General features: G+C 54.0%; 8 protein-coding genes across 8 annotated transcripts; 5 read left to right on the top strand and 3 right to left on the bottom strand.

Annotated features, from left to right (window-relative positions):
• Positions 1–125: 125 nt before the first annotated feature.
• PHYSODRAFT_310722 (hypothetical protein) lies at positions 126–1,499 on the top strand (the record flags this gene model as incomplete). The annotated part of the gene is made up of 1 exon (XM_009520301.1): positions 126–1,499. The coding sequence occupies one exon, from the start codon at positions 126–128 to the stop codon at positions 1,497–1,499; it is 1,374 nt and encodes a 457-aa protein (XP_009518596.1).
• Positions 1,500–2,172: 673 nt separating this feature from the next.
• On the top strand, positions 2,173–2,750 carry PHYSODRAFT_481279 (hypothetical protein; the record flags this gene model as incomplete). Its single annotated transcript, XM_009520300.1, has 3 exons — positions 2,173–2,291; positions 2,362–2,460; positions 2,540–2,750. Coding segments are annotated over 3 exons (429 nt in total), but the record flags the coding sequence as incomplete, so codon positions are not given.
• Positions 2,751–3,579: 829 nt separating this feature from the next.
• On the top strand, positions 3,580–4,809 carry PHYSODRAFT_263404 (hypothetical protein; the record flags this gene model as incomplete). Its single annotated transcript, XM_009520299.1, has 1 exon — positions 3,580–4,809. The coding sequence occupies one exon, from the start codon at positions 3,580–3,582 to the stop codon at positions 4,807–4,809; it is 1,230 nt and encodes a 409-aa protein (XP_009518594.1).
• Positions 4,810–5,078: 269 nt separating this feature from the next.
• On the top strand, positions 5,079–5,576 carry PHYSODRAFT_324532 (hypothetical protein; the record flags this gene model as incomplete). The annotated part of the gene is made up of 1 exon (XM_009520298.1): positions 5,079–5,576. The coding sequence occupies one exon, from the start codon at positions 5,079–5,081 to the stop codon at positions 5,574–5,576; it is 498 nt and encodes a 165-aa protein (XP_009518593.1).
• A 123-nt stretch (positions 5,577–5,699) lies between these two features.
• On the bottom strand, positions 5,700–6,395 carry PHYSODRAFT_295759 (hypothetical protein; the record flags this gene model as incomplete). The annotated part of the gene is made up of 1 exon (XM_009520297.1): positions 5,700–6,395. One exon carries the CDS (start codon positions 6,393–6,395, stop codon positions 5,700–5,702), a length of 696 nt encoding a protein of 231 aa, XP_009518592.1.
• Positions 6,396–7,327: 932 nt separating this feature from the next.
• PHYSODRAFT_487263 (hypothetical protein) lies at positions 7,328–9,583 on the top strand (the record flags this gene model as incomplete). The annotated part of the gene is made up of 3 exons (XM_009520296.1): positions 7,328–8,348; positions 8,369–8,370; positions 8,438–9,583. The coding sequence occupies 3 exons, from the start codon at positions 7,328–7,330 to the stop codon at positions 9,581–9,583; spliced, it is 2,169 nt and encodes a 722-aa protein (XP_009518591.1).
• Positions 9,584–12,675: 3,092 nt separating this feature from the next.
• On the bottom strand, positions 12,676–13,176 carry PHYSODRAFT_284720 (hypothetical protein; the record flags this gene model as incomplete). Its single annotated transcript, XM_009520295.1, has 1 exon — positions 12,676–13,176. The coding sequence occupies one exon, from the start codon at positions 13,174–13,176 to the stop codon at positions 12,676–12,678; it is 501 nt and encodes a 166-aa protein (XP_009518590.1).
• Positions 13,177–13,519: 343 nt separating this feature from the next.
• PHYSODRAFT_375613 (hypothetical protein) lies at positions 13,520–13,705 on the bottom strand (the record flags this gene model as incomplete). The annotated part of the gene is made up of 1 exon (XM_009520294.1): positions 13,520–13,705. A coding segment is annotated over one exon (186 nt), but the record flags the coding sequence as incomplete, so codon positions are not given.
• Between the last annotated feature and the right edge of the window lie 590 nt (positions 13,706–14,295).

Raw genomic sequence — 14,295 nt, 5'->3', positions numbered from 1 at the left:
AGACAATCAAACACGGCTCGGCTCGACTCGGCTTTGGTTTGAGGCTGCACCATCCCGGCATTTCCGATTTCGCTTGGCATAAGCAAGCCTGCTTACAACCAAGCAGAGCTCACTGCACACGCCCGATGGTACCGACTGCTAAGCGCAACAACACCCCCGAGCTCCAGTTCCCAAGCTTCCTCACGCAGCTCAAAGCCCCGCCTTCGAACGAGGACCCAATGCGTTCCGACGAGCAGCAGTGGTCGTCGCCCACGAGCATCACGACCAACCCGACGGATGCCACGACAACCACGTCGCAGCCGCTGCCCAGCTTCACGCTGGACCAGCACACCAACCACTACTATGTCAACGCGCCGGGCGACAATCTGCCGCCGCCGCGCAACCCGAGCAGCTTCTCCACGCCCACGGGCTACTACTCACAGCAGCTCCTTCCTCCGCGCGACCCGCAGACGACGTCGGCGCCCGCGCAATGGTCCACGTCGACCTACAGCGCCGGCGCACCGATGGGGCTCAATGGATACCTGCACCAGCAGCCTCCGCAGCAGCCGGCGCTGCACCCGCTCGTGCTCCAGCACAGCGAGCCGATGCCGCGCTCCAACGACGAGGACCTCGCCCTCGATGCGCAGATGCTCCGTGAACTGGTGCAGGAGATGCCTGGCCAAACACCGGTCAACGCACAGCAGCACCACAACCAGCAGCAGCATTCGACCCAGCCTCGCGCGCAGATGCCCGGCCTGCAGCTCCTCTTCGCGTCTCCCATGAACTCAATGAACTCGACCGACATGAGCGCGTCGGTGGCCCAGACGCAGCCGACCCCGGGATTCTACAGCGCCGCCATGGGCTTGACCAACGCCCCCGCAGACATGCTGCTGACCATGAGCCAGACGCCTGCGCCGCTTAGTGCCGCGCCGGTGGCCCCCATCTTCCCGCCCATGAACACACAGGACCGGACGTTGCCTGGCACGCTGCCTCTCACTTCGGGCGCCGTCGGATTGACTGGCGCTTATGACCCGCTCGCTGCGGCGGGCGCAATGGTGCCGCCTCCCGTTCTGCCGCGCAAGAAGCGCACGACCGCCACTCGCATCTGCAAGGTCGAGGGCTGCACCAAGGGCATCCGCTCGCGCGGACTGTGCAAGGCTCACGGCGGCGGCCGGCGGTGTACGACGCCCGGCTGCACGACCAGCGACCAGGGCGGAGGCCACTGCGTGCTGCACGGCGGAGGCCGCCGCTGCCGCATCGAGGGCTGCAAGAAGTCGGCCCAGTGGCGCGGCGTGTGCAAGATGCACGGCGGCGCGCGCCGCTGCCGCTACGGCCAGTGCACCAAGAACGGCCAGGTCAAGCAGGGCTACTGCCGCATGCACCACAACCTGCTCACGGCGCAGCGCCAGCAGCAGGAGCAACTGCAGGCGCAGCAGCAGCAACAGTTGCAGCACCAGCACTTGCAGGCGCCCCAACTGCCCCCGGTCGCCGCAGTCCCCGTCAAGCTCGAAGGCATATAAACCACTTCCGAACGAACACGCTCGCTCGGTCGTACACTCCGTCACTCCCACATTCTCAACCTTTTGCACGTTTTGAATCATCACCCTCGAACGAGAAAGATTCTCGTTCGTTGGATAGATAGAAGGCGTAAATAAACATAATATAGTAAAGCGCATGGCCCTCTTGCATCCAACCCGCAGTCTCCGCTGTCCAAAGGTATCTACATGTACATCTACAAGCCCGCCACTTTTGGTGCTTGGGTTTCGTTCGGACCGACACCTTCAAGCATTTGGGTCGTGCCGGCACTAAATTCGACAACCACGGTGGCTCCTCTGGAGCGCTGTAAGTAACTGCGCTGTCCCAGCCAGAGGACGAAGATTGCATGGAGATCTCGACTAGCAAGGCTTCGGCGGCTGCATCTGCTGGGTCGCAGGATGGTCAGCTGGCTAACGCGACGTCTGCGCCACGTCGTGGCTCCGCTTGCTCGCCGTCTTCTGTTGCGGCGGAGCCCAGCCCCGCGACCAAGAAAAAGGAGCGCGACTCCGGCTTTCGGAAGATGCGCGAGGCGTTGATGGCCAAGATGTTCGAGACCAAAGACAACCTTCCGGTAAGATAAGGTAAGTCATTTAGTATCATAGGTTTCACTCTCTAAAACACCTTCTTCGTGGTGGGCTTGTGTGTCTGCCACAGGTTGCAGTGGATGGAGTGTCCGGGCTGTTTATCGGCTCCTATGGCGCTGCCAACAACTTGGACGCGCTCAAGCAGGCGGGGGTCACGCACATCTTATGCGTTTCCACGACGCTCCCACTGCAGTGAGTTAGAGGGAGGTACTGTATCTGGTTGTCGTGAGTTAGCCATCTTACTCTATGCGGTAATTTGTAGGTTTCCTGATGAGTTCACGTACTTGAGACTGGAGGTGGCGGACCTACCGTCAGTTCGAATCTCCGACTTCTTCGATGAAGCGCTAGGCTTTGTAGACACGTGAGTGGAATCATGGAGTACTCTAGGAGTAATAGTGACTGGGTATTCTCAAAACACTAATGTCATTGTCGACTTGTAGAGCTCTAGAGACGGGAGGGAAGGTGCTGGTGCACTGCTTCATGGGGCGATCGAGGTCGGCGACGATTGTACTCGCTTACCTGATCTCTCGTCAGACTCTGACACTCTCGGATGCGCTCTATAAGCTGCGCGCGGTGCGACCACAAGCGCAGCCGAACACAGGATTCTATCAGGAGCTTCGTGCACTCGAGGCTGCGCAGTCTGCCAAGTGAATAGACAGCGCAGTCATCGTCGCTATGACATACTGGTAGATAACCGACATGTAGGAAGCTGAGCTATCGTATCGCAGGGTAGATTGAGTTCGCTCATGCTGATCGGATAATGACGCTCTTCTTGACATACATTATTACCGCTGGGGTTCAACTGAAACCACAACTCAAGAAAATAACGCAAGAAATGCGATCAAGTAGTGAGCACCGCACCATCTCAACATAGACTCTGTCCACTGTTCAAACGAAAGTTGCTTGCCACTCGCAGAGTCGCGGGTGCAATGAGTACATTTCTTGGCTCAGTCTTGCAAAAGCAGGAAGAGAGACTTTCTCTTCATGCCAACCTCAACCCATCATGTTAGTTGCCGGCTCGGCAGCGACAGGATGCAGCCATCCTTTGATCAAACTCACGTGAGACTTGTCGCCTTCCGACAGATCCAACGAAAACCGTTACTTGCGAAGACATCCCGCAGTATTTTCAGCATCGTCGGAAATGGGACGCGCAAGCCATTGATTGAGGCGTGATACGCAGCAAAATGAACGAGCTCCCAGTCCCGTTGGTAACGGAGAGCTCTCCACCTCAAGCCTCCCAGGAGTCATTTTACGATAAGCTGTCGGTACCCCAACGTCCCCCTACTCTAGATTTTTGCCTTGAAGCACACGCTTAGGACTCGCAACGTGTTCAAGAACCATGTTTCGCCACGGGGTGTGCGATCAAGCCAGTGGATACAATTGCCGGACCCACCACGAAAGCACGTCGGTGCTGGACGAAATCCCCCTGCCAGTCCAGGACACACAGGACGTCCAGCAGCTCGTGGATCCCGATTCCAAGATGACCAAACCTGCGAAACCCGCAGCGGCGCCAGCTAAGGTCCTCTTTCTCGACGGTGTCCGCGGACTGGCTGCGATTCTGGTCGTGAGCCAGCACTCGCGCGAGTATCTGCACGATCTGGACTTGGGCGCGTGCGCTGTGGACACCTTCTTCGTGCTCTCATCGTTCCTGCTGACGATGCTCTTCATGAAAAAGAGCATCCGGATGCTGGCGCAGAACGCGAGCTACCGGAAGTGGGCCTTCAGTCTCGCGGACTACTTCTCCAAGCGATTCTTCCGCGTGTACCCGCTCTTCGCAACCGTGGTCTTTATCGTGTGGCTACTCCCGTACGAGGACCAGAAGAAGTACTTCCTCGTCAAGGAGCGCGGCCACTTCGACCTGTTCAAGGTGCTCACGTTCAGCTTCCCGCACCGCTACTTCGTCTTCTGGACGCTGCCGCTGGAGATCTCTTACTACTTCTGCCTGCCGGTCTTCGTACTGGGTGTGCTCAACCTGCGACGCTTCTGGTGGGTGCCCTTCGTTCCGCTCTACATGTGGATCGTTTACGCGGGCTGGCACGAGCGTCGGTCGAGCCACTCGCCACTCATGCCGCACTTCCCCACGTTCCTCGCTGGATCCATGGCTGCTGCGCTGTATGTGAAGCTTGACATGTGGATGAAGGCGACGGGATTCGAGTTCACCAAACTGCACAAGGTCGCGATCCGAGCTGTCGAGTATGCCGCAGTCGCGTTGATCCTCAGTGTGTGCTTCCGCAGGAACTCAACCCCCGGCCACCCTGCAGAGCCCACGATGCTTTTCCACTGGGTGCACCAGCGCGAGCACGATGAAGGAGGCTTCCCTTTCATTAGTGTGCCGGTGACGCTGGTCATCGTGATCGAGATGCTCCTTCCGTCTTGCATCTCGGCGATGTTCGAGTGGAGCGTGCTTCGATACTGGGGCAAGATCAGCTTCTCGGTGTATCTGCTCCACAGCTTCGTGCTCTTCAGCGACATCTACGGCAAAGACCCCAACATGTACTACGACCGCTTGTTCATCCGATTCGGCTTGATCCTGTTGCTCTGCACGGCCTCGTATCACTTGGTGGAGTATCCTTCGCAGCTGCTAGCGCAGCGGATTACCCGAGCACTTACTGAGCAAGAAGCCAAGGGCCCTGGAAGCCTGACCCTCCCGTTCCCCTTCGACACCAAGCGCAGCTTCTTCCGTGCTCCCCACACGACTCAAATTGCCTAAAGATAATTTGCACAATAAAAAAATACAAACACATTATTAAAGATCCTCTCGTTCACGTTGAACCAGCTTAGGCATGACAATGAGCTTACCAGAATTGTTCGCTTACGTCGAGTGCATCCGTCAATCTGCGCACCATGAGCCGTAAGCACGATTCGGGTCACGAAAAGCTATCCTTGGCTGCAACACGGCATGAGGATCAGTACATCGCATACAGGTTATATCAGGAGATTCGTTGCCACATCGCTTTCTCCTAAAGACTTGAGTTCGAGATGGCGGCGAGGAGCGCACGAGAAATCCGCGGCCAGGCGACAGGCAGTGATGACGATGATCTGGATCTGACTTCTGCGGACTGCGAAATGGTCCTGTCGAAGGAGGAGTTCGACATGCTCCAGGCCTTTCACCGGTTTGTCCCGCTGCCAGCACTTTCCTCGCGCATCCTTCGGGTCTATTGCGAAGACGACCTGCAAGTTCCAGAGGCTTCGCACGAGGACACCGAGGAGGACGGAAGCGATACCTGCAAGCCTCCGCCATCGAATCCAGGTCTGCAAAGTGACACCACTCAAAGCTCAAGGACCGGGAACATTCTTCGACACCCCTGTCGACCGAGTAACCTGCGTAAGAAGCCGCACTACCAGATCAACCTCACTTCTCAAACACCGCGTATCCAGCAGCAGCAGCAGCCTCCTCCACCGTTATCCAGAACACCTAGCTCAAGTCGCAGCTCGACCGATTCCGAGCGGTCCGAGCATCCAGAGATGCAGGATTAGCACCTAAAAAAACAAGAGGCAAATAAAATACGCATCCTCCAAACGCCACAGTCCAGGTTTTCACTTGATTTCACCTCATCTTCTCTGCACAATTCTCTTTTCTCACCTCCAAACCTCTTGACATCACGGCTTGTCCGCCTCGACTTCCACCTCCACAACCTCTTCCTCCACCTCAACAACCTCATCTCCCTCCTCCACCTCCTCCTCAGGCAGCAACTTGTTCGCAATAAACTCAGCAATGGAGTCCTCATCCCAATGGGCCACACTACAAAAAAATAAAAAAATCAACATCCCAAATCTATCTATAACAATAAATTTAATATAAAATTGTCCACGGTACCTGATCTCCTCGACCTTCTCCCCTTCCTCATCAAAGAACTGGAGCATGGGCAGTCGGGGGTTCGCCTCCTGCACCTCGAGCCGCTTGGTGCTCTCGGCCTGGTGCTCCACAAAGTTGGCCACTTTCGGGTACCGCTTCAGTCGATGTTGACTCACGGCCAGCACGGCTTTGGCGTAGCGGCGTCCCTCGGCCTCCAGCACTTTGGAGAAGTCCGAGCAGCAGTCGCGACACTCGCTCGTCACCAAGTCGACGGCCTTCTGCTTGGGTTTCTTCTTTGTCGACTTAACGGAGCCCAGATAAGTCGACAGATCGTCGCAAAGTCGACAGTCCAGCGCGTCCGCGTCGAATCCGAGCATCGCGCAGCGCTCCAGGCGCGCAGAGGCCTCTGCGGGGGCAGACGCAGCATCGGGAGAAGGCTCAGGGGCCTCCTGGGCGGCCACGCAGGCCGCGAAGAGCAGCAGCAGAGCAGGGAGCCGCATGGAGGATTGATACGTGTTGAGGTTACGTAAGTTGCACATGAAAATTATGTGGCGAACGCTATTAGGTGTGTGCTACATGATCGACCTTTGTTTTGGTATGTTACAGGCTGTTGGAGAGGTTCCGCATCGTCTTGTTGAAGTTGCCTTCAACCGGACGACATTCACTCTTGGCATTGCCACCGCCAAGTTGGCAAGGCACCGTGTTGCTCGGAGCAACTTGCTCCCACGTCGTATCGAGTCAATGCTGGCGCTGTTGAAAGACCTTCGAGGGGCAGCCAAGAGCGCGGCGTCCTCTGGGCGCAGGTGGCCTTGCTTCACCCTTCACGTAGCGTCGCGAAATGGGCAAATCGCGCTGTGATCGACCGATTCTGTGCCATGGTTATCAAGCCCCAGACCGTCTCAAGTTGAGACGGTCTGGGGCTTGATAACTTGAGACTCTCAAGTTCGCGGCCGACATCAGCGCTTTTGCCCGTCAGCAGCGTATTACTTCGAGCAAAAAGGCAAACGCAGTGTGAGCACACTAATCTACTGTGAGGAGTCTGAGCGCAGCTAACGTGTACAGTACTCGATCCGTTCCGGTTATCTAGCGCTTTTTACAGTGTACAGTACGACTCTTGTGTTGCTGCAAGTGTCTGCTGCAAGCGCTTTCTTGCGTCTGCTCCCAGGACTGACATTTGGCGCCGGTGGTCCAAAGTGAAGCCCCCGCTCCGACTCGGAGTCCCAGTGGTACTTAAGTGCGCGAGGGAAGCACTCACGCACGCCGCGTTGACGCGAGTGTGCCTGCTGCAGCATCACAATCACACTGGGGATCCTCCACCGCCTTATGTGTATGCACCAAACAGATGCGATTTAGCTAACGTATGGACACACGGCCCTCACCACTTCCAAACTCTCCAGACCGCACGCAGCAGCTTAGGAATCGTTTGGCGGCGATGAATGATCAAGGCAACACGCAGTCGAAGGACCTGCCAAGTGCGCACTCGGACACTTCCGGCAGTCGATCTACCGCTGATGAAGACGCCAGAGGACTGACAGTTCGCAGCGCTCGTGGTTCCTGCCAGAAAACGGTCTTGTCGGACAAGGAGATCGCTGACGATGTGCTCGCCACGATGCCGAAGCTCCATGCAGCAGTGCGCAACAACGCGACTGGTGATCGGTGGAAGCGCCGCAACGGGAAGGGCGGCGTGCGTCTAGCAGAATTCAAGCCGAATTATTCGTCAACCGGCGCAGAAGATGACCTCGATATTTTACACGCCGTAGCCGCGAAAACGGAGCTGAAGTGTCACTTGAACGAGGCCCTGAGTGTACTGCTGCATCAAGACTCGGACAGCTATGATTCGACGATGAAGAGTCTTTGTGGGAAACAGTTCAAGAGGGGCGAAGTTCTCTTCGAACAGCACATGACGTTTGATGCGGAGTCACAACGAAAAACTCGTGTTCCGCTGGATGATAAGGCGCCTCGGCAAGGATTGATCACTGTCACCTCGACAGCAATCAATCCTAGCGTCAGTTTGCAGCGACGACTGCAGTCCCGCCACAGTCGTACCCAGAAACTCGTATTCTCGACCTGCACGCACCAATATCCAAGCAAGAAGCGGGCGCTGCATTTGATGAAGACGGTTCCTAAGGACGTCCACGACCAGGTTTTGACGACTGCTGAGTGCTCAGCATTGCGTGGTGAGATCGATCACATCGGCGTTGGCTTCGATTTGCAGTTCACTTCAAGCGCTGGGGGCAGCAACCGCCAGCGCACGACCATTTTCGCACATGCATACGCTTCTGATCGATCGCCGTCGACGTTTTCTACTAACTCACCCGATGGTCCAGAAGTGGAGACTAACCCCAAAGCAGCGAAGTTGGCGCGTCGACGAGTGGCTGTAATGAATTCAGACTCACTAACCGTCATGCGAACACTTACCGAGTCGCTGTCGAACTTTGAGCGCATCATTCGCCGTCGACGATTCGGCTTCCAGTCGTTTTTCCACTACCCGAGCAAGTACACGGACCCACTGCTGGAAAAGCGCTGCTTGATCTGCAACAAGACCTTCCATTTCTTTCGTCGTGACTTCTACTGCGAGCTTTGTGGGCACATGGTGTGCGGAGACTGCTCTGCGGTTTACGAGGTGGAGGCGCGTATTGGACAAATTCGTAAAAGTCGCTGCTGTGGGCAATGCGTCGCAAGAGTGGATTCCTGCAAGTTTGACGACGACGACTTGCTGGCTGCGTTGGGCCCCGTTATCGTTGAGACTGCTTCGGACGCGTGGTTGCCCACGGAAGGCTCGATCTTGAGCTTACCTAGCGGGGATGAAGAGGACGCGCCGCCCGAGTCCGACGATAGCGACTTGAATGCCCAGTTGTGCTCCAAAGACCCAGCGGTACGCACTCACGCCTTGGAAATACTTGGCAACCTCGTGGCAAGTTCAGCCAACACTTCTGCTTCTTCATCTCCCCCGTCAAAATCTACTACAAGTGAAGAGGCTAAAGATCTCCAGGAAAGCAGGACAAAACGGGAGAAATCGCAAGTGCAGCGCGTCCTGGCGAGTGTGGAGGGCCACATAAACGAAGAGCTCCTAAAATCTCGGGCCAAAGTAAACGCTGGAACGTGCGATGTGAACGACCATACGAGAGACTATAAGTACGAGTTCGACTCGACCAAGGTCTCAAACGAAGACATCCCGTTAGCGCCCGTGCCCGAGGCACAGAAAGAAGCACGCCGTGTCGACTTTGTTAAAAGTTGCGGTGCGCTACAGCCAGAATACGATCGATCCGCGCTAAATCTCATCGCGGAGGTAGCAGCGAAGCGCCTCGGATGCCCGATCGGTCTCGTGTCCATGATCGATGACGAGCAATTCCACGCTATCGGCCGCTACAATATCCCCGTCGAGGCGCATCACCTACCGCGGAACGAAGTCTTGTGCATGCATGCCGTGTACGCCGAGAAGCCTTTCGTGATCAAAAACTGCCAGCGCGACATGCGCGTCTCGAAATTCCCTCTTGTAAATGACTATGGTCTCAAATTCTACGCCGGGTTCCCGCTCCGAGCCCCCAATGGCGACGTCGTCGGCAACTTGTGCGCCATTGATGCTGTCGCACACAACAACATTTCAACCAAAGATTACTCCACCATGGAGACACTAGCCAAACTCGCGTCAGACCTTCTGGCGCCTCCAACGGGTAGAGGAGCATAAGAAATACATGGATGTGTCCGGGTAAAAAACAATTGTGGCGTGGCCAAGGCCCTGAACACTAACTTTTCTGCTGAGTTCGATTGCACGGTTTATCGCTTGGATTTATTCTTCAGTTCGTATCAAATTTGAAAACCACTTGAAAAGTTCAAGGACACAATTCAATAATGTCGGGATTCTTGGGTGCTTGAACCTAGTCTCAGAGTTACCAGATAACTGCAGGCAAAATATCATAAGCTGTATCATCCGCTTAGTTTATCCGCTTTTGCTCACTTCAATTCCCAATGATTAGAACACCCCACAGGTTCGACGCAAACTGTGAAGGTCGCTACGAGAAGGGGGAATAAAACCACGTAGAAAAGGGATTACTTCCGAGTGTATCGAGTACGAACGGTTGTCGTAGTAGCTGCTAGATCTGAATGGGTAACGTGGGTGTAGTGGTGATCAAAACTTAACATGAAAGTTGTCATCACTATGAACTATCACTTATCAAGATCCGACATATTTACAACAAAGCTATATATTTTACGCAACGTATGATGACGGCATTACGGAATGATTGACCCTGGTGCTGATTCTTGAAGCCGTAAAAACAAGCGGATTAGATGGCATACCGTACATGTATTTTAATAGGGCCCCACAAAGCGTGTCTGGGTTGCGCCTACACGACTCAAGGCAACTGTTCAATTCAAAAGAGTGCGTACTATGTGGCCTGAGCCATAAAGTCCCCAACTCCAACAAAACAATCAATCATAGCGGAAACCAGGTTATTACCCTGGTACCAGTGCAGAGCTCCTGTCCTCTTGCACCTGCTTTCCATCCGCGCAGCATTCCAGTTCCTCCAATCTTTGCAGTTCAAGGGTTGCCGTATACAGCTGTGCAGCAAACTCTTATCATCGGATACGGACCGTAAATCGCTTAGCTATAATATATATTATTTTCTTACCAGAAAGCTTTTAAAGTAATTTAAATACATCAAGTGACGCTTCGTAGTACGTAGGTAAATTTCTATCTTGGGTGAAAAACGACTGTTGCTCTAACAACCGGCCACTTTGATCGCTTTGGGCTTAATGGAGTTGCATCATTTACGAGCAAGCCTACTTCATATCAATTGATGAGATTAGTCCTACTAAGCGCAATGTAATCTCCGATGGCGTCAGTCGTCCGTCATATCTTGAGATAGGATAGGTACCACGCGTCGGACGCGTGGTACATATAGGACGCGGCGTCCTTACCGTATATCCATGCGAAGTGAATGTTGCGTGCTTGAAAACCTTGTCCCGATGATTAGGATTTTCAGGACTGCCGTTCGCTTAGTCCTGCTACTTTCTATTTTACCAAGACCGAACACCCACCCCACGTATCCGACTCAAGCCATGAAGCTCGCCACTTTTGTCGTACTTGCCTCGCTTCTGATCGTCAGCATCTCCGCCGAAGATGATGGTGCAACCCGACGAAATGCACCAACGAGAACAAACCCGTCTGCGGAAGCGACGGTGTTACCTACAAGAATCGATGCGAGCTCGGCAATGCCTACTGAGGCAGGCTGAAAGCACTGCACGATGGCATGTGCCGGAGGGACGAGGGTGGCCGCGAGTAAGGGACTCGAGTTGTTCTCAAGCGGATATTCTGCGGGATCAATTGTCAAGGGGTAGTGATGGGGGGGGAGGGGGGGGGCTGCTACACACGGACATTCCTTCTGATCATAGTGAAGTATACACACGCGGAAAATAGCATGCTATACAGAGTGTTGGCTTTCTACCGCTTATTGGTATTTTGTTCTCTATGCAGCTAGTTAGTGCCCGGGCTGCTGCCACGCGAAAATACGAGATACTTAAGTAAGCTGTTTGCTGGAGAATTTGACCATTTTGGGGGGTGACATGTCCGAGGATAACTTACCAAAATTGGTGGGTAGGGAGAAACAGTCACACTGCTCGATGCCAAATGTTGCCCGGAAACCGAGGTGACGGAATTTGCGAAGAGTACTTTATTTATTAGAGCCATGAAAGGCGGCAAATATTTCATGATGCAGAGCTTACTTCGAACATCGTCGACTTTTGTGGTTGACCGTTTACACGGCGACTGCTTCGATTGAGACCTTGGCTCAGCTCGAGTCAATGAGCTGATATTGTATTTTTTCGAGCTGTTGCGCCAGGCACGCTACAACGCAATCTGGGTCGTCTGGGTCGTGATTTTAACTAGTCTGTGATTGTGTGGCCCTCGATACTCGAGGAAGCTCTGCGCACGGGTTATCATTGCTTTTTTCTTCTTCGTGCGCGCTCTTGCGCATCATCTTTTGGCTTTCATGTCAGCCTTCAGTTTGTGGAGCACGCTAAGGTGCTTGGCATCGGATAGTCCGTGCATTTATCTTTCCGGTAGTTCATGTTTCACTTGAAAGGACAAAAATTGGCTTCAAGATCACTAAAATACCGTATGGACGCTAGGGGTGCCTTCAGGTGCTTTCGAATTGTACCCCAGGGATATATTCTCATCGGACTGGCAGTAATGCTTACATTCATTTCTGACACCCGTTGTACGTAGTAGGTATAGCTCAGTTGCATCCCTGTATCTGTGTATTGGAAGAGAACTGTCCAACCAATTCAAGAAACCAAACAGTAGTAACCTCTCTCAAATGATTCTGAACATTCGCTTAATGCATCGCAGTGTGGTGTTTCAAAAGAAACGAAGACGTGCTGGGGGAGCTGGCTGAGCTCCCTGGTAGTTTGCCGTTTGTTTATTTGCTGGTAAGTTGCAAAGTGAGTAGGACCTGAGCTACTCCTAGTGCTGCGGCTCCTGCTAACCAGTGAAGCCGCAGCTGTCGTAATCTAAGTTGCCGTAGCTTGCCTTCTTGGTTGTCGTTATAGTGCACTGGATTTCTAGTTCGTCATCCGCTTTTGCGTTATGCATCCTGTTTGTCGTAATGCAAAAGATGAACTTGTCGCAGTCATCACGTTTGTCGTAATGGCTGCGACCAATAGTGCTGCTGGTAGCTGGCCAGGCTGGAGATTGCCTCCACTACACGCAGATATCCTAGCTTGTGTAGCTGGTTATCTGCGGACTGCAGATACCTCCGCGGTAAACCTCTAGCCCATTCGCTAATGATAAGCAGCTGGGTTCTTCTGGTATGCCTCAAAGCGGTAGCCCCAATTCATCGCCTCGTCATGGGAATATCTCTTGTTAATCCACTTCAAGTAGATGTCATACGGCATCTTCTCTTCGCGGTTCCACTTCGCGAACTTTGCGGCGTTCTTCTTGATCACGCTCGTTTCAGATGAAAATGAAAACGCCTGCTTCAGGGATTGCCAGTTAACTCTCTCTTCGCTGTCGTCGACGACAGTTCGGAGCAGTCTCGTGGCCTCATGGTGCGCTTCGTCGTCCGATCGAGCCTTCTGCTCAGGCATGAACTGCGAGATCTTCTCCTGATAAGAGTCTGTCGCCGTGGCAGCACTTCCGTAGGCGAGAAGAGTAGCCGCAGCAACCACGAGCAAAGAGTTGGACAGCTGCACTCTTGTTCTTGATTTACTAGCAGCGGGTAGTCTGGGGGGAGAAATGCGGACTGCGAGGAGAAAACACGAATGTTTCGTTTCGTTTCGCATCGAGGTACATTGAGGTCACTTAACTTCTTTGGCTAACGACAGCTACGACCTTGTCGGCGGTTGTCTCTATCCTACCACCCTATGAAACTGCTCTAGCCACAAACCAGAGCCACCTGCACACACTAATGCGTGAAGGCCGCGAACCCCGAGGATTTCATCGCTGTTTTGCTCCATCTAGTGACTAACGTCGCCAGAAGCGTAGTTGTACGCGTCGTCCCAAGACGAGTCGGAGCCACATACTCGGATCGCTGTTTTGCTCCATCTAGTGACTAACGTCGCATGAAGCGTAGTTGTACACGTCGTCCTAAGACGAGTCGGAGCCACACACTCGGTTGGGTACTCTTTGAAAGCTGCGGCGTGAGTCCATCACCATGTTTGCGAAGGCATCTGCCATGCTGTTGTGCACACGGGGGTGGTGCTGCCAGGAGTTGACCGCCAATTTGTCGGCCAACCTGCGGCTTTGCCAATACAGCGGTCGTAAATGCTTGGCGCGTGGCGGTGTCCGCGTCTTCTGCAGATGAATGATGAGGTTACTGTATCCTACCACATGAAGTGGGGTCCAGCCAAAACGAAGGTACGCCTTGAGCCCCGTCAGTAGCCCCATGTTCTCCGCCACGTTATTGGTCGTGCTGGCGGCCGCGTAGGACATGCTAATGGCCCAACAGATTTCATGGCTACCCCGTCTGTTTCCGATGCGGACCACTGCAGCACCACAGCCGCCAGGGCCTGGATTACCGCGCGAGCCGCCATCGAAAAACAAAAGATAGCGGCTCCGTCCTAGAGGGGCCGCTTCGATCGTCGGCTCCCACGGTGATATGAGCACACGACGCATCGTCCGTGCCGCCATCTCGAGAACGCCACGATGAATACCCCGGCCGAGATGTAGAAAACACGAATGACAGACGCTGCACTGAAGTGCCCAGCTGATCGCTATCGTACATGTAGATTCGTGATTACAGTCAAACCTGTTTTTATGAGGCCCTGTTGGTGACCATCTACTACAATGACTCATATAAAATGGACTCAGTTAAAACAAATTATGTGGTGCACGTAAAGAAATCGTGCATAGTTCGCTGCCGCTTTGCCTTCACCGTAGTCTCTCGAACCAAAGCGGTCACG

The sequence above is a fragment of the Phytophthora sojae genome (genome assembly GCF_000149755.1).
Source record: "Phytophthora sojae unplaced genomic scaffold PHYSOscaffold_2, whole genome shotgun sequence".
NCBI lineage: Eukaryota > Oomycota > Peronosporomycetes > Peronosporales > Peronosporaceae > Phytophthora > Phytophthora sojae.
Note: the sequence above shows the minus strand (reverse complement) of the source record. Positions and strands in the feature narration are given on the sequence as shown.